Source organism: Mauremys mutica, chromosome 3 (assembly GCF_020497125.1).
Source record: "Mauremys mutica isolate MM-2020 ecotype Southern chromosome 3, ASM2049712v1, whole genome shotgun sequence".
In the NCBI taxonomy this organism is placed as follows: Eukaryota; Metazoa; Chordata; order Testudines; family Geoemydidae; genus Mauremys; species Mauremys mutica.
In genome coordinates this window covers 17,829,468-17,851,562 of record NC_059074.1, presented here as the reverse complement: position 1 = coordinate 17,851,562, position 22,095 = coordinate 17,829,468, and the positions used below count along the sequence as shown (strand labels likewise).

At 47.4% G+C, this 22,095-nt stretch overlaps 1 protein-coding gene across 1 annotated transcript in view; it reads left to right on the top strand.

Moving 5' to 3' along the window:
* The window catches only part of ADGRF5 (adhesion G protein-coupled receptor F5), an 87,107-nt gene that overhangs the window by 22,303 nt on the left and 42,709 nt on the right, over positions 1-22,095 (top strand). Inside the window, exon 4 of the mRNA XM_045011979.1 lies at positions 17,667-17,796. Within this exon, the coding sequence (XP_044867914.1) occupies positions 17,667-17,796 (130 nt within the window). The remainder of the gene's footprint in view (positions 1-17,666; positions 17,797-22,095) is intronic.

Here is a 22,095-nt window from a genome sequence, read left to right as displayed (position 1 = left end):
AGAAGTGAAATAAGCAGTTCGGAGTCACTACTATGTTATTCCAGTTTTACGACAGAGTAATGTCATTGGCTTGCTCCATTCAGAGCCCAAGGACCCTGCTGACTCAAACCCTTTAGAAAGAGCAAATGTAACCCACTGATGAGCATGTGTTAGAAGTCCCCACTCCACAGAGGACATGAATTGGTGTAGCCCCAGGTACAGCTGAAGCAGCTCATGCGTTTAGCTCTGGAGGTGCCTGGATCAATCAGTGGTGTGATGGCCAAGATAATGGTCTTCACACAAAAATGTTCCCTTTTGAACTCCTGCACTTTTACTGTCAACATGGTGCAGTAACGTGTGCTACAGGAGTGTGATTTCTAACATGCACTAACATACTGGGCACTAATTCCGCCACCTAAACCCTGCTGGTGTGCACTAAATGTTCCCTAGCACGCCTTAATGTCATTCCTTTTCAAACAATATTACGTTAAAGAGCATTAGTGAATGTTTAGTGCACACCAGCAGGGTCTACAGAGCCCAACTAGTGTCCAATATGTTAATGCACTTTAGAAATCCCACCACTGTAGTCCTCACCGCCATACTGTGTAGACATGCCTCATGTTCCAGAACCAGGGTTATTCTCTGTGGTGTTAACTTGGCATAAAATTAGAGTAACACAGTGGTGAATCACTAACTAACCACCTTGCAAATGCCTATGACTAAGATGGAACCAACAGCTTTGATAGCATAAAAAGGTCATAAGAAAACAATAGCCTTGGCGTAACCCGTTGGAAATGCTGTGGCCGTATTCACCATATCCAAGCTACTCTGTACTATTTCTGGCAGGACCTGAGTATGTGGAAGGCACTGAACACTGTTTCAGACTTTTAATTCTGGTTGCTAGGTGTAACAGGCTGCTCCTTTGTGCAGGAATCTCATTCACCCTCCAGAGTGGGTTATGTAAATACCAAGCCACTTCAGCCACTTCCTACAAAGCTAGCCAGAGGCAGCTGCATATGTGTCATTTCAGCAGCTCCCGTGGCAATAACAGGAAAATAAATAGAAAATTAAAAAGGCTCAACCAGCAGGAAGGATCCAGTCACTGGGCTCTCAAGGACTTCAATGTGTAGGAGTAGCTTGTCTCTGGCCCACTACAGGGACGTGAGCCAACACCCATTGAAGTCAATGGAAGTTTGACTTCCGTGGATGTTATTAGATTAGGGCCGTCGGTGTGCACATGAGGGGAGAGAGTACAAGAGGTTCTCAAACTTCTTTGTGCTCATACACATGCTCTCAGTCTTTGCATTCCCTGAGGCCAAGGGCTGGGAGATGCCGGGCCAGCCAACAGCTCTAGAAACTCCAAAATGTTACAAGGAGGGGAAGAAAAAGTTCACGGTTGCATCTCTCCAATCGCAATAGCCAGCAGAGAAGAGCCTGTGCCAAAGTAGGGTGACGTGCTCTTCTAGAGCGCTCCCAAACACATTGTGTTCAAATACCACGGTGAGGGGCAAGGTGAAAGAACCTCAGTAGGATAGAATAATGCCTGCCATTTCGCATCCTATTTTTGTTTGGCTTTCCCCCCCTCTGCTCCTTTTTTCACCGTCTCCTTCAGTGGAACATGAGCCCAATAACACGGAAGTAGAGCTGACGGGGAATTTTTCAACTCATTGTTTTTTCATCCGGAAATGCCAATTTGTCAAAACCAAAATGGTCTGTGGGAAAAGGTCAATTCTGATTAATTTCCTCTTGGGAGAAATTGAGAAAAAAGCTTCAAAACTGCCTAGATGGAAAGTTTTGACATTTTCCTAATGGAAAAGGTTTGGGTTTTGGATCAAAACTAATTTTATAGTTTAGAAATTTAAGGTAACTAATTTATAGTTAAAAATTAAAAAAAAAAAAAAAGTATCAAAACAAAATGTTTTGACAGCAAAATGAAATGATTTACTAGGCCCAATCTGACTGCAGTTTTTGTCAGTGTTGGCTCACTAACATTTTTAAGAATTTGACTTTTTCGCTTGATCTGGAATGGGAAATTTTGTCAGAAATCTCAAAAATCATTTCCAACCCAGCTCCATATGCAAGTTGAAGAGAAACTTTCCAAGCCACAGCGTACACGCTGGGTTGAGAACTAGGCAATCTCAGCTGCCTGTCCCTGCTGAGTAGCACTATGAATACTGGCAGGGCCGGCTTTAGAAAGTGCGGGGCCCAATTTGAACAGTTTTGACAGGGCCCCAGCAGGGATGACTTTAAAAAAACAAAACAACAAAACAACAAAAAAACACGTGGGGCTTGTACTCACCAGGCGGTGCTCCGAGTCTTCGGCGGCGGGTCCTTCGCTTACTCCAAGTCTTCAGTGGCACTGAAGGACCTGCTGCCGAAGTGCTGCTGAAGACCCGGAGTGCCGCCGGGTGAGTAAAAATTAAAAAGGCGCCTCTAGCCAGGGAAGGGATTCTCACTGGGCGCGGGGCCCTCTTAGGTGCGGGGCCCAATTCGGGGGAATTGGTGGAATAGGCCTAAAGCCGTCCCTGAATACTGGGTCTGGGCAGCACCATGAATGGTTGTCATAGTCTTGTTTAATGGTCACCATGCATATTCCTAAAGCATTGGGACCTGATTCACCACTAGGTGTATGAAAGCATAACTTCTCAAACTAAGGCCATTGTCTAAACTGCTGCTGTTCCACTGGCATAATTAACTAAATAACTACATCATTTATAGTTCCACAGAGTTTAAGGCCAGAAGTGGCCATTTAGATCATGTAGTCTGACTTCACAGGCCATTAAATTTTACACCAGTACATGTCTATTAACCCCAGTGACTTTAGATAGACTAAGGGCAGGTCTTCACTACCCGCCGGATTGGCAGGTAGTGATCAATCTATCGGGGGGTCGATTTATCGTGTCTAGTGTCGATGCAATAAAATCGATCCCCGATTGCGCTCCCTGTCAACTCCGGAACTCCAGCTTGCAAGAGGCGGCTGCGGAAACAACAGGGAAGTGGCAGCGGTCGACTCGCTGCCGTCCTCGCGGCCAGGTAAGTTGGCCTAAGATACACCGACTTCAGGTACGCTATTTGCATAGCTGAAGTTGTGTATCTTAGGTCGACCCCCCTACCCCCACTGGTGTAGACCTGGGCTAAAGAATTTCAGACCTTAAGAGACAAAACTGTTCTGTGCTACAGGGAGAGACTGAGGTGCTGCCAATGTCCATGACCCCTGCAATGCCTGGGAATTGATTAGTTGAGCTATGCCCAGATGATCCCAGCAGAAGAACTATGCTCCACGCTGCAGAGAAAGACTGTAAGGTCCCTGCCAATCTGACCTGGTGGGGAAATTCATTCAGACTGCTAGCAATCTGTCAGACCCCGAGCATGTGAGCAAGGTGTCCCAGCAGGCATCTAGAAAGAGAATTCTCTGTACCACCACAGAGCACTGGCCCACCCTGACCGGTGTCCCAGCTCCAGCTGGGGCAGCTCTGGTGCTTTAGATGGGGGTGAAAACAAATCCAGCCCAATCCCCCTCCTACCCTACCCCCCCACATAGATTGTTGAATTTCTTCCAGAAACTGTGTTAAAGTAAATGATATCTAATCTCATCTTAAAACCTCCAAGTGATGATCACTCGACCTCCTTCCTGTTCAAATGTTTAATCACTCTCACTGCTGAGCAGCTGTGTCTTATTTCAAGGTTAAATTTATTTAACTTCAGCTTCCAGCCACTGGCTCTTGTTATGCCTTTGTCAACAAGGTTGAGACGCTCTCCTCCTCTTCCACCTCACCCTGGCCCTGCTATCAGCTCTCTTTTCTATGTGTAAGGACCTACATATAGTGATCAAGTCACATCTCAGGCTTCTCATCGATGAGCTGAATGGCTTAAACTCCTTAAGCCTCACATGATAAGCCTTGTTTTCCATCCCTCAGGTCATTATTGTGGCCCTCCTTTGATATTTGAAGCTGGGTCTCTCCCCCGGCCCTGCCTGGATTGGGCCCCGGCCCCCACTCCCCTACTCATCTCCCCACCGCTGTGTCCCTGCCTGAAACAAAGTGGCACGTGCCTCTCCTGTGCCTGCTTGTGCTGCCGGTGTATCACATTCCTACGAGGAGCGGCTCCCGGCAGAACTGCTGTCTGCTGCCCCAGGGTCCTAGCGCCCCCCAGTTCCTAATGGCAGGGCAGGCTACCCTTCCGCCCTAGCTCTGAGCCTCTCCAGTGCCCCAAACCCCTCATCCCCAGCCAGAGCCCTTGTCCCTCTGCACCCTAATCCTCTGCCCCAGCCCTGAGCCCCCTCCTGCATCATGAACCCCTCATCCTCAGCCCCACAGCCCTCACCCCTGCACTCCCTCCTATCCCCAAACTCTCTCCCAGAGCATGCACCCCCTCCCCCTTCCCACACACCCCTTTCCACCCCCAAACTCCCTCCCAGAGCCTGCACCCCTCACCCCTCCTATGCCCCCACCCACTGCCCCAGCCCGGAGCCTGCACCCAGCACCCAAACTCCATCCCAAAGCCTGCACCCTGCACCCCTCCTGCACCCTAATCCCCAGCCCAGGACCTGCACCCCAGACTTCCCCACCAACCCCCTCCCAGAGCCTTAGGCAGGTGGGGGGCGGAGTTTTGGGGGGCAGAGTTGTGGGGTCGGGTTCTGGGCACACCAAAATTTCTACAAACTTGCCACCCATGCTAATGTCATAAGGGGATGTAGGCACCATCCACAAAAGCAATGAGGAAAAATGAGTGGATTCCCTCTTATAGTCAATAACACTGCGGTTAGGACACTCACGTGGAATGTGGGAGATCTCGGCTCAAGTCTGTGTCCCCGAGTGGGGGGTTAACCCGTTGTCTCCCACATCCCAGCTGAATGCCCTAACCACCGGGCTCTTGGGTATAAGGAGCACATGGGCATCACTTCCTCCTCCCTTAATTTCCTTTCTTTTTCTTTTTTTAAGCTAAAAATGCCTGAAATTGACATTACGTTTCATTTTGGGACAAATGAAACCTTACCTTTGTGCTGAAATGAATTTTCTTCCTACTTTTTGATTCACTGAAAATTTTTAAAAATATGTCGGTTTGGGGTTGACCCAAAACTTTTTTTTTTTTTTAATTTTGGACTTGCCAGTGAACTGAAACATCAATTAGTCGCCAAGCACTTGCTGTAACTGGCCATTGGATTAAGGGACTGGATTTATAGCTGGTGTAATTTTGCATAACTCATTTGGTGTCAGTGGAGGTACACTAGGATCTGGCCTGAGGTCTTTAAATCTACCAGCATCAACTGTGCATTTGTTCTAAGAGACCAGATTTCTGGAGCCTAAAGTCATAATTTAAGTGTGAACTTTCTTTTGCTGTCTACGGTTCTTTCCTGTCTGCCAATATGGACTGGCTTTGCCTCCAGTCGATTATTCATTGCCTAAAACATGACTTTTGACAGGGGTATAATATGACTGGTGAGCAGACAATGTTTGTTTCAAACAGAAAACACAATGACCGTAAGAAACACGCCCTTGCACAACAATAATTCATGGGCGAGTTTGCTGTAAGGGTAGGTGGGGGAAATTGCAGTGACTTTAGATAACGCATCTCATAATTTTAGAGACCAACATCATGTAAACAAATATTAATCAAGGATTCCAGGCTCAACCACTTGGTGATAAGGATTCAGGGGGTAAAAAACAGGCTGTGACGCACTTTTCTGCTCTGACTTTTTGAAAATGAGCATACAGGATCCAATTATGCCTCTGTTATTTCAGTTTTATGCCAGTGTAATGAAAGTTGCCTGCACTGCCCTGTAGTTCAGGAATTCTCAAACTGGGGGTCGAGACCTCTCAGGGGTTCGTGCGGTTATTACATGGGAGGTTGTGAGATGTCAGCCTCCACTCCAAACCCTGCTTTGCCTCCAGCATTTATAATGGTGTTAAATTAAAAACACTATTTAATATATTTATGGGGAGGGGGGTCGCACTCAGAGGCTTGCTATGTGAAAGGGGGTCACCAGTACAAAAGTTTGAGAACCACTTCTGTAGTGCAATGCTGTGGCAAAAAGGGCTAATGCGATCCTTGGATGTACAGAAAGGGGACTGTCAAGTAGAATTATAGAATCTCAGGGTTGGAAGGGACCTCAGGAGGTCATCTAGTCCAACCCCCCTGCTCAAAGTAGGACCAATCCCCAGCTAAATCATCCCAGCCAGGGCTTTGTCAAGCCTGACCTTAAAAACCTCTAAGGAAGGAGATTCCACCACCTCCCTAGGGAACCCAAGTAGAGAAGTGATCTTTGCCTCTGAATATACTGTTGATAAGACAATAGTGTAGCCAGCCCTGGTGTCCACAATTCAAGAAGGATGTGGAAATACTAGAGAAAGTTCAAAGGAGGGCCACAATAATGACCTGAGGGATGGAAAACCTGAATATTCCTGGTGCCCGAGCACCACAGAAGGATATAACCTGCCGCCTATGGACATTAGCCTGGAAAATCAAAACATTTCATTTTAGAAACATCAAAATGGGTCATTCTGAGATTTCCAAAACTTCTGGTGTGTTGATTTTCAGCAAAGCCAATTGGCCCAACTCGGCGCCTGTGTGTGAAATGTTGCAGACAACCCAAATAGGCATTTTTAGACAAGAGAAAAGCTTCAGCTGAAAATTTTTACCCCTCTCTAGTTACAACTCTTTGTGTAGTAAGGGCTAGATTTTAAAGGCATTTAAGTGCCTAGTGTGATTTTTTTAAAAATAGCACCTCGGTGTCTAACTCCCCTTGATTTCAATAGGAGAGTTAGGTACCGAGGCATTGTTGAAACACCTTGTAGATGCCTATCTGCATATTTAGGTACCTCGATGCCTTTAAAAAGCTGAACTTAAGTTTCTAGCTTCTCCTAATTCCTCTCTCCCTGCTTTCCTTTCCTCTCAGGTGCTGGCACCATAGACTTTCGTAGGAATTACATGGCTGAGAGAGAAAATAGCTCAATAACTGCCAGGGGCAATAAGCATGGCAGCCAATAGGTGCTTAGATACATGGTGATGGGTATCTCAGAAAATAAATGAACAGCCTCATTGAAATCAGAACATTGGCCACTCTTCGCATAGCTGAGACTGCTGGCGTAGGCGCAGAATGCTGGCAATCCCTATTGAAGTTGATGGGAGATGAGGGCACTTGGTGCTTGTAGGAATGAGCTCATATGTTCCCGGGCTACTCAGACACCACCCAAAACAACAAGGAGTCCTTGTGGCACCTTAGAGACTCACACATTTATTTGGGCATAAGCTTTTGTGGGCTAAAACCCACTTCATCAGATGCATGGAGTGAAAAAAACCCAGTAAGCAGAATATATATTATAACACATGAAAAGATGGGAGTTGCCTTACCAAGTTGGGGGTCAGTGCTAATGAGCCAATTCAATTCAGGTGGAAATGGCCTGTTCTCAACAGTTGACAAGAAGGGGTGAATACCAAAGGAGGGAAAATTACTTTTGTAATGCTAACGAGGCCAATGCAATCAAGGTGGCCCATTTCCAACAGCTGACAAGGAGGTGTGAGTATCAGCAGAGGGAAAATTACTTTTTCTAGTGACCCATCCACTCCCAGTTTTTATTCAGGCCTAATTTGATGGTGTTCAGTTTGCAAATTAATTCCAGCTCTGCAGTTTCTTGTTGGAGTCTGTTTTTGAAGTTTTTGTTGTTGAAGAATTGCCACTTTTAAGTCTGTTACTGAGTGTCCAGGGAGATTGAAGTGTTCTTGGTGAGGAATAAGGGGTGGGGTGGGTCAGTGGGCTACACCCTCCCTTTATCAGGTTATGATGGTCCATTGTGGGGATGTGGGGTGTACGTGGAGGGGTGCATGAAACAGTCACTCGCCATACAACCTCCATGTAAGAGCCCATCACAATCACAGTTCTTGCATTCTTCTGGGTGCAAGGACTGCATGGAGTACTCCTGAAGGCATTCTGCGCCCAAACAAATTAAAATTCTGCGCACAATATTTTAAAATTCTGCAAAATTTTGCAAAGTTTATTTGTCAAATGAACGTGGAGGCCCCAGCATGGCACTGGGGAGCACAGGCCACTGGCTGCACAGAGCTGGGAGATCACTGTGCAGCTCCACCCCGCTGGGACATGGACTCAGCAGTGAGGCTGCACCCAACCCTGACACAGCACAAGGACCGGGCCTGCCCCAGAAACACCCCAGGGCCCTGCCCCTCTGTGCCAGGTGCACCAGGTGTGGACAGGCAGGCTCAGCAAGGCAGGATCCAAGTGTGGAGGGGCTTAGTGTGGGGGGATCCAGGTGTGGGTTGAGAGGGTTCTGTATGCAGCAATCTGGGTGCAGGAAACTCAGTGGGTGATCCAGGTGCAGGGGGGAATCTGGATGCACAGGGGCTTGTTGGGGAGGTTCTGAGTGCAATGGTAATGGGACTCTGCAGGGGGGTCCAGATGAAGGTGGTTGGGGCTCAGCAGGGTGGGGTCTGGGTGGGGGGGGATAGAGCTCAGCAAGGGGCTCTGGTTGTGGGGAGCTCAGTGTGGGGGCTCTGGGTGTGGGAGGAGTGGGGCTCAGTGGGGTGGGGATCCAGGTGCAGCTGGTTGGGGCTCGGTGGGTTTGGGATCTGGGTGTGGGTGGTTCATCAGGGTGGTCCAGGTGCAGGGGAAGTGGGGCTCATTGGGGGGGTGTCTGAATGCGGGGCGGGGGTGAGACACGGTGGGAAGGTCTGAGTATTAGGGGGTCTGAATACATGGGGGTTGAGCAGACGGGGGTGCAGCTCCCTGTACAGGAATCCCTCCCCCTGAAGCTGAGGAGTGATGGGTGCAGGAAACATGGGGGTGGGAGAAGTTTGCAGAGCTTCCTACAGCTGGAGGAGAAATCTGGGGGTGGGTCTGACCCAATCCTGGATGCTGTGCAGGGAAAGAGGAAGTCTCGTCCTCCCCAGCCCAGCCGGGACTAGCAGCTGAGTCTGGCGCAGGGTACGAGCCACCAGCCAGGTCTTCCCCAGTCCCACCTCCTCCCCCCCAGAGATTTACCTCTCTGCCGGCTGCCCTGGGCACCCCAAACATACTGCTGGGGAGGGTGGCATGGCCGCTCATGTGGCTTCCCTTTGTTTCTCCCTCAGAAAGTGGAGTGCCGAGCCCGGAGCCCCTCCCTGATTCTGCCCCTTCCCCCACAGCCCTTCTCCCGTTCCGCCCCCACTCTGCCTCTTTCCCCCAAGGCCCCGCCCCTTGCTCACTCCTTCCCCCTGCTCCGGTGCTGCGGCCCCCGAGACCAGAAAAGCTCTGCGACCCCACCATATCCCTGGGGCTGCAGCAGGGAGCACGAGCTCCTCCAGCCCCAGAGGCATGGTGAGGGGAGATTTTTCCAGGGGCCCCAAATCCTCCACTGTCCCCTCACCCCCTTCTCCCCGCATTGGCATGAGGTTTGGGGAGGCTTAGCCTCTCTCAGCCTCCATTATGCACCACCCTTGGGGGCAAGCCATGGGGCCTCTCTCCCATGTATGGTACCCAAAGGTTCGTGGGGAAAGCCATTCCCAACCTTACTGGTCTCCAGGCAACCACTTTGGCCAGTTCCTTAACTTCCTCTGCCCCGGCAACACTGCAGGATCAGTGGCCATGCTGCAATTCGCCCACCTGACCCTTCTGACTGGGCTCACAGAGCAGGCACGGCAGGTTACGATTGCTCCAGACAGTAAAACTGCCCCAGGTCTGCACAGTGGTGAAGGTAGGGGCTGTCAGCAGCACTGTGTTCCCAAACGCCATGCTGAGCATTCGGTTCACTGGTAATTCCCAACACCAGCAAACCGTGAAACTAACACAGCTGGGCTCAACCACTGCACGCTCACGTGCTGCTATGTCCCAGCCCCAGCCTTCCATCGGGCCTTGCTCCTTTCCAGTTTAAGCTCATGAAGGCTGAGACTGCCACTTTATCTGTGTTTGTGCAGCACCCAGCACCACCGATTGTAATCTTTGGCCCTGTGACCCTTGCAGAAATGCTTACAGACAATACCAGCTGACTCAGAGACCAGGTTATCACCTACTGACTCATTAACAACCCTTCCTGCAGCCCATAAAATTTCTGCTGGCTTCCTTCATCCAAATAGTGACCCAGCCAGATCTGTCTGAAGTTGTAAAATTTGGCATGATTACAGCCTCCAGTGATGCGATTGTATGAATGAGATGAGGAAAAAACCACTCAGCAGTGTGATTAGGAGGCGTGGCTGGCCACCAGCCCTGACATTGCCTGTTGAATACGTACCCGATGCTTTGACATTGGATTTAACGGTGCAGTTTTTTCACCGGCGCTTATGAAATGAACTTGGAATCCAGTTAACAAAGTTGCATTTTGTGTATACATTAGGCAGAGCTTTGTAAGCACCTGGCAGTCTGTTCCCTAAAAGCATGAGCCCCTGGGAAGGCTGGGGTTAGGCCATTGTTAAACTAGACTTTGATGACAGTGGTGCATCGCAGCCTGCAATGATGCTGTGATATATCATGTACCTGTAAATATTCCTCTTACATATGGCGCTGCTCGAACTCTGTGAATCTCTGAAAAGCAACCAGCCTGCTGGCCTATCGGAGTAACTTTCATATTCTTTCCCCTTGGCGATTAAACAAAGGCAGTAAATATCATTCCATTGCAATTTCATAAAGAAGAGCACCCCGGGGCAGCTGGCCAGACCTCATTTTTACCAGGTTAGTTACCACTTTCACCACACTTTGTTTAATCCAAACAAACAGTATGAGTAATGCTGGCAGAACAAGTTAAGCCACTTGCTGGAGCAATGTGCAGAAAAGGGGCTGGAGACTTGGATCATGTGTAGGGAAAAAATAATATACTTACTTGGTGAGAGGTATCAGGAAACGACACCTTAAAATGCCTAGCGTGTTGTCTCCTGTAACAGTGCCACTGAGGTTGCTCTGAAAGGGAGTCCCAGCCACAAACGGCAGCCATTCTCCAGGCAGCAATGACAACCCGGCCAGTTCAGTGAACATCCTGCATTGGGAGCAGGCAGACAGCTAGTGGAAGGGAGAAAGACTTTTAAGATGGCATGAGTTGAATTCAGGGAGCTTTCCTCAGGGAAAATTGGGCAGATAAATGAGATTACACACCTGGGTTTCATTTACAGCCTTTTCATCTGAAAGAAACGTTAGGCTGGGTTTGTAAGAGACGCTTTAAAGACTCAGCGACGCTTCTGAGAAACTCTCAGAAGTTGGGAATGAAGAAGAGCCGCTCTCAGCTCATGGAAAGTCAGACTATCCTCTCCCAGCTCAGGTTGGTTCCCCGGTGTATGTTTTCTAGGGTTATTTTGTATCCGTGAGCCAAATTTATTTTCAGCCAGTGATTTGACAACAAATTGTCAAATGCTGTAGTGCAGGAGACAGAGCTGGAAGCAAAGTTGGGTCTTTCTTGCTTTCTGAGCTGTTGCGGCTTAGATATGTGTGGATGAAGGAGTACAGACACCTGGCCAGCCAAGGCATCTGCATCAGCCTTGGAGGGAGGGCTGGTTGAATATTTCCCACCGAAACTTTTTTCAACCTAAAATTGGGGGTTTGCTCTAACGGGTGGAAACTGTCTGCTTTTCTTGAAAATGTTGGATTATCGGTGGGTGGTTGCTGAAAATCAAAAAAGAGCTTAGGTTTCTAGCTCTGGGGTTTGCAGTGAACAGCTGAAATGTTCTGCTGGGAATTCTGACAGAAGCAACTTTTTGGTTTGGCAGAAATTTCCTTCAGGAAAATAAGATCACTTTAGTTGCCTGCCTTCACAATGTGAGAAATGCAGAAAGAAAGTTTGTAGAGGAAGTAGGCAGGAACCCAAAATTAAAGTGATTCGAGATTGTTTAGAAGACCTTGCTTGAATTGCCTTTGGGGCAAGACTAAGCAGAGTTAGATCTAAACAACTCTGGGGGGTCAGGGAATGTCTGGGGTAGGGGAAAGAAGAAAGAAAAATTACTGATGTTTACTGTGTTCTCCCATCATGCTCTCAGTCTCCAAGGTTGTTAGTCTCTTTCATTACATTTGTCATGCTGACACAGTGGCTCAGAAATGTTTTATTACCTCTATCCACTGTTTTTTTATAGTGCACATATAAAACACCATTGCTGCTGAGCTAACTTAAAAGCTACCTTGAAACACAAACCTACAGGGGCATTACCACAGACCCAACAGGCTGCAGAAATAATACTTTTGCGCTAAGTTTCATTTCATGCACACAAAGGGTCTGATGTGACAGGTGACTTTTGCTGTGATAACCAATAGTGCAATTAACTTGCTTGTATACCATTGCCTTAATTTTTGCTTAATTTCAGATTTGGTGTAATCCCAGGAAATTTAGATCTATGTTTATTAATGGCAGGCTAAATAACATAATGTATTGGAAGGAAACATTATAATAGAGAATATCAAAACAATGCACTCGTTCAGCGGGAAAATAATCTTTCTTATTACACGTTCATATGCAAACAAGAAAGCATATGACAGTTCTTTGTACCGTCCTGCTCTGAAACAAGATAAAATTAGAAACCTATTTAGATAATAAATAGGTATTTTTAAATACCTGTATAATTAAAACGTACACCTCAGTGTTTACCTAATACATAAATAAATATTTATGTTTCAGTAATAACACAATTAGTATCAGAGGGGTAGCCGTGTTAGTCTGTATCCACAAAAACAACGAGGATTCCGGTGGCACCTTAAAGACGAATTGATTTATTTGGGCATAAGCTTTCGTGGGTAAACACTTCTTCAGATGCAACACAATTAGTGCATGTCTCCTTTGGCAAGCCACCAAAGGCACCTACTAAAGATACAGCTAATGGGACATTTGCTCTGAGTTATGTGGCTGCCCCGATGATGTATTTGGGGAAAGAATCTGACCCATGGTGTTTGCAGTTGCACACAAGATTGTGAATGGAGGAACGGGGAATGCAGAATTTCACAAGGCACTGTCTATGCTCAGCGCAACCGCTATTTTTCATGATGATCAGTATTGGTTCATTGTTTCCTCTCCTCATCTGTTTGCTTTATCCACCTGTGGTTTGTTTCAGCTGTAAGCTCTTCAGAGCACGGGATGTCTCTGTGTTATATGTTTCCATATCACATGGAGTCCTGACCTCTGGGTGCCACAACAATACAAATTAGTAATTAGTAGTAGTAGTAGTAATAGTAGTAATAATAAATATTCTTCTCATCTATGTTTTGTGGATTTATGAATGTGCCTACAGTTAACGGCATACATTTCCCCTCTACTTCATAGACCTCAAAGAGTTTGGGCATATGGACGCATAGAATTTGCATGAAGACTACAGAGAGTCTTTCATAAAGTACCATAATGCGTGCAAATGTTTCCATGTGAATTTGTCTGGCCTGCAGCCACAGTGTGTAATGGGTCTGACAGTGGGCGATTACAAGCATTTTCCTAACATTTCATGAAGTGAGGTTTGTTAGTCAGCAAGGGGCACTCTCCCCTGGAATCAGCATTGAACGGAGGTCCTGGCTTGGTGTGAGGGATGCTGGTATCGGTGCACAACATAAGGCACTGGGATGTGCATTAGTGATTTCCACAGGGTCTGGGGAGAAGGGTCCACTCAGGACAGCAGCGCCTCGCCATCCATAGGACAGAATGCCAAGTGGGTCCATGTAGTTGGGCATCACTGGCCCCACCTCTGTCTTACCAAAGAAACCCCCTTATGAGCTGTTCAAATGGAGTTACTCTGGATTTACACCAACGTGACTGGCTCTCCTCCAACATCCATTTCCTCTGCGCCTGCCCTCACACCGAGGAGCATCTCAAGCAGAAATCCCATGACCAGCCTGACTTCCTACACTACAAATTCATTCTCTCCTCCTTCAGTTTTGCTGTCTTCCTAGCTAAACAAGTCCACTTTGCCACCTTAATCAGATCTCATGCCTGCAATCCCAGCTGCCTTTTTACCATCTTTGACTCCCTTCTCAAACCCTCTGTTCCTCCTGCCTCCACTTTCTCTCCACACAGGATCTCACCAATTTCTTCCAAGAGAAAATGGGCAAAATAGGACACTATCTCCCCCTCACCTCACTTGCCCGCCTTCCTGTTTTGCCTCCAACAACTCTTTCCTCCTTCTTCCCTGTCACAGACACAGAAGTTTCTTGGCTTCTTTCCTACTGTCCACTTGCCCCTGTGACCCCATCCCATCCCATCTCCTAGTCTCCCCCACGCCCACTCACATCTGCTCCCATCTTTTCTGAACCTCTCACTCTCCCTTGGCTTTTCCCCTCCCCATACAAACATGCTGTAGTCCTCCCATCTTAACCCCGTCAACCACTTCCCCATCTCCCTTCTATCTCTAAGCTCATGGACTGCACTACATACAATCGCTGTCTGGAGTTCTCCTCCAGTTCCATCCTAGACCCTCTCTAATGCAGCTTCTAACCCTAGCACTCCACTGAAACCACTTTCACCAAAGGCTGTAATGACCTCTTCCTAGGTAAATCTCAGAACTAGTTCTCTACCTTCTTCCTCCTTGACCTGTCAGCCACTTCAACACAGTGGGCCGTGGTCTTATTCTTGAAATCTTGTCCTCCTTTGGCTTTTGTGGATCACTCCTCTCCTGGTTAAAGGTAATAATTGGAGATACACCAATCTCCTAGAACTGGAAGGGACCTTGAAAGGTCATTGAGTCCAGCCCCCTGCCTTCTCTAGCAGGACCAATTTTTGCCCCAGATCCCTAAGTGGTCTCCTCAAGAATTGAGCTCACAACCGAGGGTTTAGCAGGCCAATGCTCAAACCACTGAGCTATCCCTCCCCCCTCTCCTTTTCTCCTCTTACCTCTCTAATCGCTCCTTCAGCAAGTGCTTCAGAGGCTCCCCCTCATCCTCCCCTCCAGCTTTCCTCAGTCCAAACTGACCTGCCCTCTCTGTGCTGACAACTCACAGATCTACCTCTGTCTTGCAGGCCTGCCTCCTTCTGTCCAAACTAAAGCCTCAGCCAGCCTCGCTGACTTCTCCTCCTCCTGGATGTCAGCTCAAGCTCAACATGGCTAAAACAGAGCTCATAATCTTTCTCCCCAAACCCTCCCTCATCCTCCTTTCTCAAGCCCTATGGACAGCATCACCATCCTGCCTGTCATTCGGGCCCATCACTGGGGCCGCATCTTCAGTTCAGATCTCTGTCATGATACCCAGGCTATGTCTAAATCTTCTTTCTGCGTAACATCACCAAGATACAGCCTATCCTATCCATCCACACAGCTCACACTGTCCTCCAGGCTCTCGTCATCTGACACTGCAATTAGTGCCCCTTCCTTCCCTCTGGCCTTGACAGATGCAATCTTGCCCCTCTCACATCCACTCAGAAGGCTGCTACAAGGATCATTTGACCTGACACTTTGACCGTGCCTCGCCTCTCTTTGCATCCTTCTGCTGGTTGGCCTTTTCTATTGGGTCAGACATAACCTACTTGACTTCACTTTCAGGGCCCCGCCCTCTCAGCCTGTCCTTACCCTACCTGCCATCTCTCATTTGCTATGGAAATGTCAGCTCCCACTGCCAATCGGCCCATGATGCCAATGTCCATTGCCCGCTTATTAAATTATCAAACAAGTGCCTTCGTACTTGCTCCCACGCTGCCCCTCCCACTTGGGAGAGGCGACCTGTAAATGTCAGCAAAGTGACCTCATTATCCACCCTCAATTTGCTCCTCAAAAATGTCTTTTGCCATGATGCTAACAACGGCTAAGCTGCTGGTGTGCAGAGACCCCTGCCTGTCATGCTGACCAGTGCTATCTCTTTGTTTCCTTGGGCTCCCCCATCTGGCTCTAGCTATTTGTTGTCTCTTTTCTTATACTTTAGATTGCAAGTACCTTGGAGCAGCGACTGTCTTTTTGTTCTCTGTTTGTACAGGACTTTGCACAATGGGCCTCTGGTCCCTGACTGGGGTTCATAGGTGTATTAATGCCTAGGCTGACAAGGCCTAGGCCTAGGGCGGCAAATTTGAAGGGGTGGCAAATTTGAGCACCCACGGAGAAGCTCCCCTGCTCCAGCTCATCTCCTCTGCAAGCGTGCCGCCGCGTCATGTTTCTCTCCCCTCCCTCCCAGCGCTTGCGCCGCGAAACAGCTGTTTCATGGAGAAGGGAGGGAGGGGGGAGGAGCAGGAACGCGACGCGCTGGGGGAAGAGGTGGGTCCAGGGCGGGGATTTGGGGAAGGGATCCAATAGAGACAGGGAGGGGGTGGAGTTGGGGCGGGACTTTGGGGAAGGGGTTGGAATGGGGGCGGGGAAAGGGTGGAGTCGGGGCGGGGCCAGGGGCAGGCACGGCAACAATTATTTCAGGGCCTAGGGGCGGCAAAATCATTAATCCGCCACTGGGTACTACAGGAATGCAAATTGTAAATAACAACAAAAAAGAGCAGAATTTGGCCCAGTAGCTCCAAACGAGTTACGATTACACTGATTCTCCTCTTGCTTACTCCAGTGTAGAGCAGGAGTGACTTCAGTGGCGTTAATATAGATGTATACTGATGTAAGCAAGAAAATAAGCTGCTCATTTTTTTTTTCATAGAAAAGCTTTTTTTTTTCCTTATGAAAAAGAGCCTTTAGAAGGAAACAAACATTTGTACAAAAAAAAATTCCCCCACCTTTTCCAATGTTTTGATTAAATGAACCCAACATACTTGGTGTTCGAAATCTGAAAAATTGCTGGGTTCTAATTTTTGTATCTTCATTCACCTCCTGTCCCTTTTTACTGGGAGTGAGTTTTGTTCCTGCCATGGCGTCCTTCTCTGTTTTACAAACGTGTATCCCCGTGGATGGCTTCTCCAGGAAAGCAGGCTCCTTTCCTCCTTGTCTAGGAAGAGGATCCGGAAACATAGCGCGTTGAAAGCGCTTCATTGGCCTTACATTCCTCCTTTCCATAGGGGTGAATATAAACACTAGCTTGAAGCTGAGACCTTTTAGAAACTCTTCACTGTTCCTGAACATTATTGTTACTATTAGAGTAATGCCTAGAGGCTCCATTGTGCTAGGTGCTGTACACATACACACAGTAAGAAACAGTCTCTGCCCTGAAGAACTTACAGTCTAAATAAACAAGACAAAGAGTGGGAGATGAAACGGAAGCAAAACAAGAGGTGAGGTGACTCAGGCAAGGGTGCACAGCAGAGTCAGGCATAGAACCCAGCACTCCTGAGTTCCACTCAACTTCCCCAGCCACAAGACCAGTCTAGTCTCAACAAGCTAGAACTGCAACACTGATCATGAGAATGGCACTCCTAGCACGTTGCTGGTAAAAACCAGACACTCCGTCTTGTCCTGGGACTGCAACCTCTTTGGGGCAGGGACCATTGTGTACAGCACCTGCCAATCCCTGAATGGCACCTCCGGGTGCTCCCCAGTATGTATAACAGCAATGAAAGGAATCCTTTCTCTCCCTTGGCAGGTAGCAGAGCTCGCACATTTCAGGGAAAAGTACTACAAGCACACACAAAAAAAAAAAAAAAAAGCCAGGGAGCCTTTTAGGGCCAGGATAACCTGGGAAAGGGAGTTGAAGGACAAAGTCATGTGGTAGGAGAGAAAAAAGAAAATACATTATATAAATAAATATTTCCCCCATTATGTGGCTTGTTGCTCACCTAGCACTACAGTGACCATAATTTGACTGAAAATAGTGCTTTTCGATGGGGTTTATTAATGATTTTCACTATATAAATCAATAGAAAAATTCCTAACCTTTTGCTGTATTTTTCCTTCAGGTTCTGCAATAAAATATTGGGTGAAATGCCATCCCTGGGCATTACAGTCTTCTGCTTCCTGCTTCTAATTGTCACCACGTCTACCCATGCTTCGATGGAAGTTAATTTTGACCCATTCCTCTCTCTCTCAGTAAGTAACTTTCAACTTTTATGGTGGTTTTCAGTTGGTTTATAACGACGCCTAACTCTACGATAACCAGATGTCCCGATTTTATAGGGACAGTCCCGATTTTGGGGGTCTTTTTCTTATATAGGCTCCTATTACCCCCCACCCCCCACCCCGTCCCGATTTTTCACATTTGCTGTCTGGTGACCCTACCTAACTCTTTTATAGCACTTTTCCTTCCATCAGCCTCAAAGGAGATCAGTGTCATTATGACTTGCCCAAGGTCAACCAGGAGACCCAGGATCTGAACATAGGTCTCCTATTGTGCCCTGTCCACTGGGTCAAATGAGAACAACTCGAGGAGCTGCTGGATTTTGCAATGTAGCCATCCTTTATAAATGCATAGACAGCTAAATGTCCTGCTCCACTGACTGCAGAAATAACCCATGCGACCAGTAAGTGCAGCCCCAACTCAACGCATTCAGCGTAAACTGAACAAGACGTCATATTTCCTGCCTTCTTACCATGTCAGGCTATTGGCGGCTTAGCTAGCTTGGTTTAAATGCTCGCCCCGTGGGCTATGCTTGGGTGGGAATTTTGTTAATAGTTGTGTGTGTGACGGGTTGGATCACAGAAAGCCTCTGGGAGCTGCCACCCGATGTGCCAAGACTACTTCTACCCGTGCTTCCCCTGCCAGCTCAGGACTCCAGCACCCTGTCTTGCTGAGCCAGACACTCCCGTCTGCTCCAACAAAGGCCCAGGGTCTGAATGACTTGCCCCAAAGCTGAAGGTTTACCTGAAAGCAGCTAACAGAAGTGTTCCTGTCTTTAATACTCAGATGCCCAACTCCCTATGGAGTCTAAACCCAAATAAATCTGTTTTACCCTGTATAAAGCTTATTTAATTAATAAGTAAAAAGTGACTTTATTAAATACAGAAAGTGGGATTTAAGTGGTTCCAAGTAGTAACAGACAGAACAAAGTAAGTCACCAAGCAAAATAAAATAAAACGCGCAAATCTGTGTCTAATCAAATTGAATACAGATAATCTCACTCTCAGAGATGCTTCATTAATTTTTTTCCTCAGACTGGACACCTTCTGGGCCTGGGCACAATTCTTTCCCCTGGCACAGCTCTTGTTCCAGCTCAGGTGGTAGCTAGGGGATTCTTCATGATGGCTCCTCCACTTTGTTCTGTTCCACCCCTTTATATATCTTTTGCATAAGGCGGGAATCCTTTGTCCCCCTCCGGGTTCCCCCCCCCCATCCTTCTCAATGGAAAGACACCAGGTTAAAGATGGATTCCAGTTCAGGTGACATGATCACATGTCACTGCAAGACTTCATTGCCCACTTGCCAGCACACACATATACAGGAAGACTTACAGGTGAAACAGAGCCATCTGCAGACAATTGTCCTGGTTAATGGGAGTCATCAAGATTCCAAACCACCATTAATGGCCCACACTTTGTATATTTACAATAGGCCCTCAGAGTTATATTTCATATTTCTAGTTTCAGATACAAGCGTGGTACATTTATACAAATTGGATGATCACACTCAGTAGATTATAAGCTTTGTAATACCTTACAAGAAACCTATTGCATAAAGCATATTCCAGTTACATCATATTCACTCATTAGCATATTTTTATAAAACCATATAGAGTGCAACGTCACAGTGTGGACAAAACTCCGGCTCCCAGTACCCTGAAAGCAGGCGCTGGGGCAATGTCTGGACAAAAGCGTCAGCTGCTATGATAATGGCGTCTCCTGTTTAAAACAGAGCTGGGACTCAGATCTAGGTTCAATTTTCACCTCTTCCATCGTCTTCCTGTGCAAAATGTCTTTTCGCTGTGCCTCATTTCCCACCTGGCAAATAGGGATAATATTTATTATGGCAGCACCTACAGGCCCCCAGTGTGCTAGGTGCTGGACATACACGTGGTAGCAGGCAGCCCCCGCCCCGAAGGGCTTACAGTCTAAATAGACAAGACAAAGGGTGGGAGGAGAAACAGTGAAGTGAAATGACTTGCCCCAGGTCCCACAACTGGTCAGTGTAGGGAGAAGGACTATAACCCATGTCTGCCAACTCCCAGTCCAGTATGCTAATCCTTAGACCTCGTAATACTTCCTTCCTTTTTTTTTTTTTTTTTTTGGCTGTAAGCTCTTTAAGGCAGACACTGCCTCTTGCTCTGTGTGTGTATCTACAGGGCCTAGAACAATGGGGTCCTGATCTCCATTGGGGCCTCAACATAGAACTGCACTAGAAATAAATAATAAGATGAAGATAGCCTGCAGGGAGAAGTGGTTGTGGCCTGTTGTGACCCCACTGTAGGGTTCTTGGGCAATAGACCCCACACACACACCCCGGAGCACGCATTCTTGTGCAGATCCTCATCATGGAGCACAATTCAGCACCACACACAGGGCACAAAAGCCCCTTGTGTCGGGCCGTAACTTCCAGATCTTCTACGTGCAATAGGAATCTGGCATTCCCACAGTGTTTCAGAATGCCTATAGAGAGGATTTGTTCTTCACTGGAGCAGATTTAAGGAGGGAGGGAGAGAGAGAGAGAGCTCTCCACCCCCTTTTCACCACTGAGATGGACTTTGCACTAGTACTGAATACAATGGAGCAGAGAGGAACCTAGAGGAACAAGACAGAGGAGAGGCCAATGGCTAGAACCAGTGTTGGGGAATCTCTGCATAAAGCAGTGATCAGAGGCAGCTGTTGGTGGACTGGGCTGGGGCATCAATTTTCTCCCCCTTATTTCCCCACACTAAACCTGTTTACTTGGCCTTAGTGTGATGAGGAGTGATTTTCACCCTGTCTGTACTAGCGGCTTTACTGAGTTAATAGGTTGTCCAAGATCAGGAGCTAAACGCATCAGCTCTCTGGTTCCACCAGCACCTCACTTCCTACAACTGATGACTAACAGGGAGAAGGTCTCTCTTTTTGTTTTGTTTTTGCAGGCTGTTACTTAACCACAATGCTTTGGGTGGAGAGCGTATATTGAACAAAAATATCTGATATCCTAGGTTATGTTCACAGCATACACACAAAGAAGATAGATAAAAACCATCAAGTGTTCCTTCAGGAAGGTTGCGACGTAACACTGCTTTACTTTTTAGAATCCAGAACCCTAAGACAAGAACCTCAAAACAGAGAGAGACAAAGCTGCCAGCTCCCTAAAGCAGAGAGGCCCACCTCAACTCACCTTGCTCCAGCCTGGCTTTCTGCATAGGACATAGATCACACACTTTCCTTAGGGGCAAGTAGGACCAGGCAACCCTTTAGGATTTAATGTGACAGCTTGCATTCTTTACCCTCTTTTGAATACACCACCTCTAATATTTATATAGTATCTACAATTCAGAAGGGTCCCAAAATGCTTTGCAAACAAAGCAGCTTCACCAATTCCTGAATTGCAGCCACCTCTTGGTGCAACATGGCAGTTGTTTAACAGTGCGCAGCAAAACCACAATCGTTTCGGAGAAAAACTTAAGACTTCTTCCTACAGCTTCAAACTGAGGGAGGAAGTGGACTTAGGTAAGCATCATGTAACAGTTTAAGCAGAAATTTGGCCAGGAGAAAGGCTCACAGCCCTACTTTTGCAGCAACATATGCATTGGGAATCTTTACAACGAGAACTGATGTAATCTGAGGAGGAAGCCGCTCTAATCACACGCCACATGGTTCCTTTGTGTGATGAGGTGTCTTAAGGGCCGCCAAGCTATTCACCAGCTCTGTAAATAAAGGTTTGAATTAAGTTCCACAAACTGGCAAAGATGCAAACTTCCTGCCTCTGTGTCGCCACTTGTTTTTTTTCGCCCATCACTAAGAATGGTGCCAGTGCATTCTAGGGTATGATATAAAAATAACACACGCTCTACTCTGCTTGGCAGACCCCTGTATGAACTCGGCTGCTCTGTGTCCCTTGAGCCATCATGCCCCCGGCTAAAGCATGCTAGTCATGGCCTGTGAAATAGGTGGCTGATCTGCTACCTAAACGGAAGCAAAGAGTTTTCAATTGACTGGGATGCCACCAGTCCTTCACCTGAGGGGGATCCAGAGAGAGCTGATAAACCCTGCGCTCCTGCTATTGGGCTGGGGGGAACTGGACCCCCAGATTTAAAAAAAATTCAGCTAAGTGCCCATATCCTTAGCTCCAGTTCCCTCTCCCTGTCCCCCACTGGGCTCCTCAGACCTTGGCTGGCATTCCTGTTTCAAGGCATGTCTACACTACAAAATTAAGTGGACTTAAGTTGACGTACAGCCACCGCAGTAGTTAAATCAGTTGTGCGTGTTGGCAGAGCACGTCCT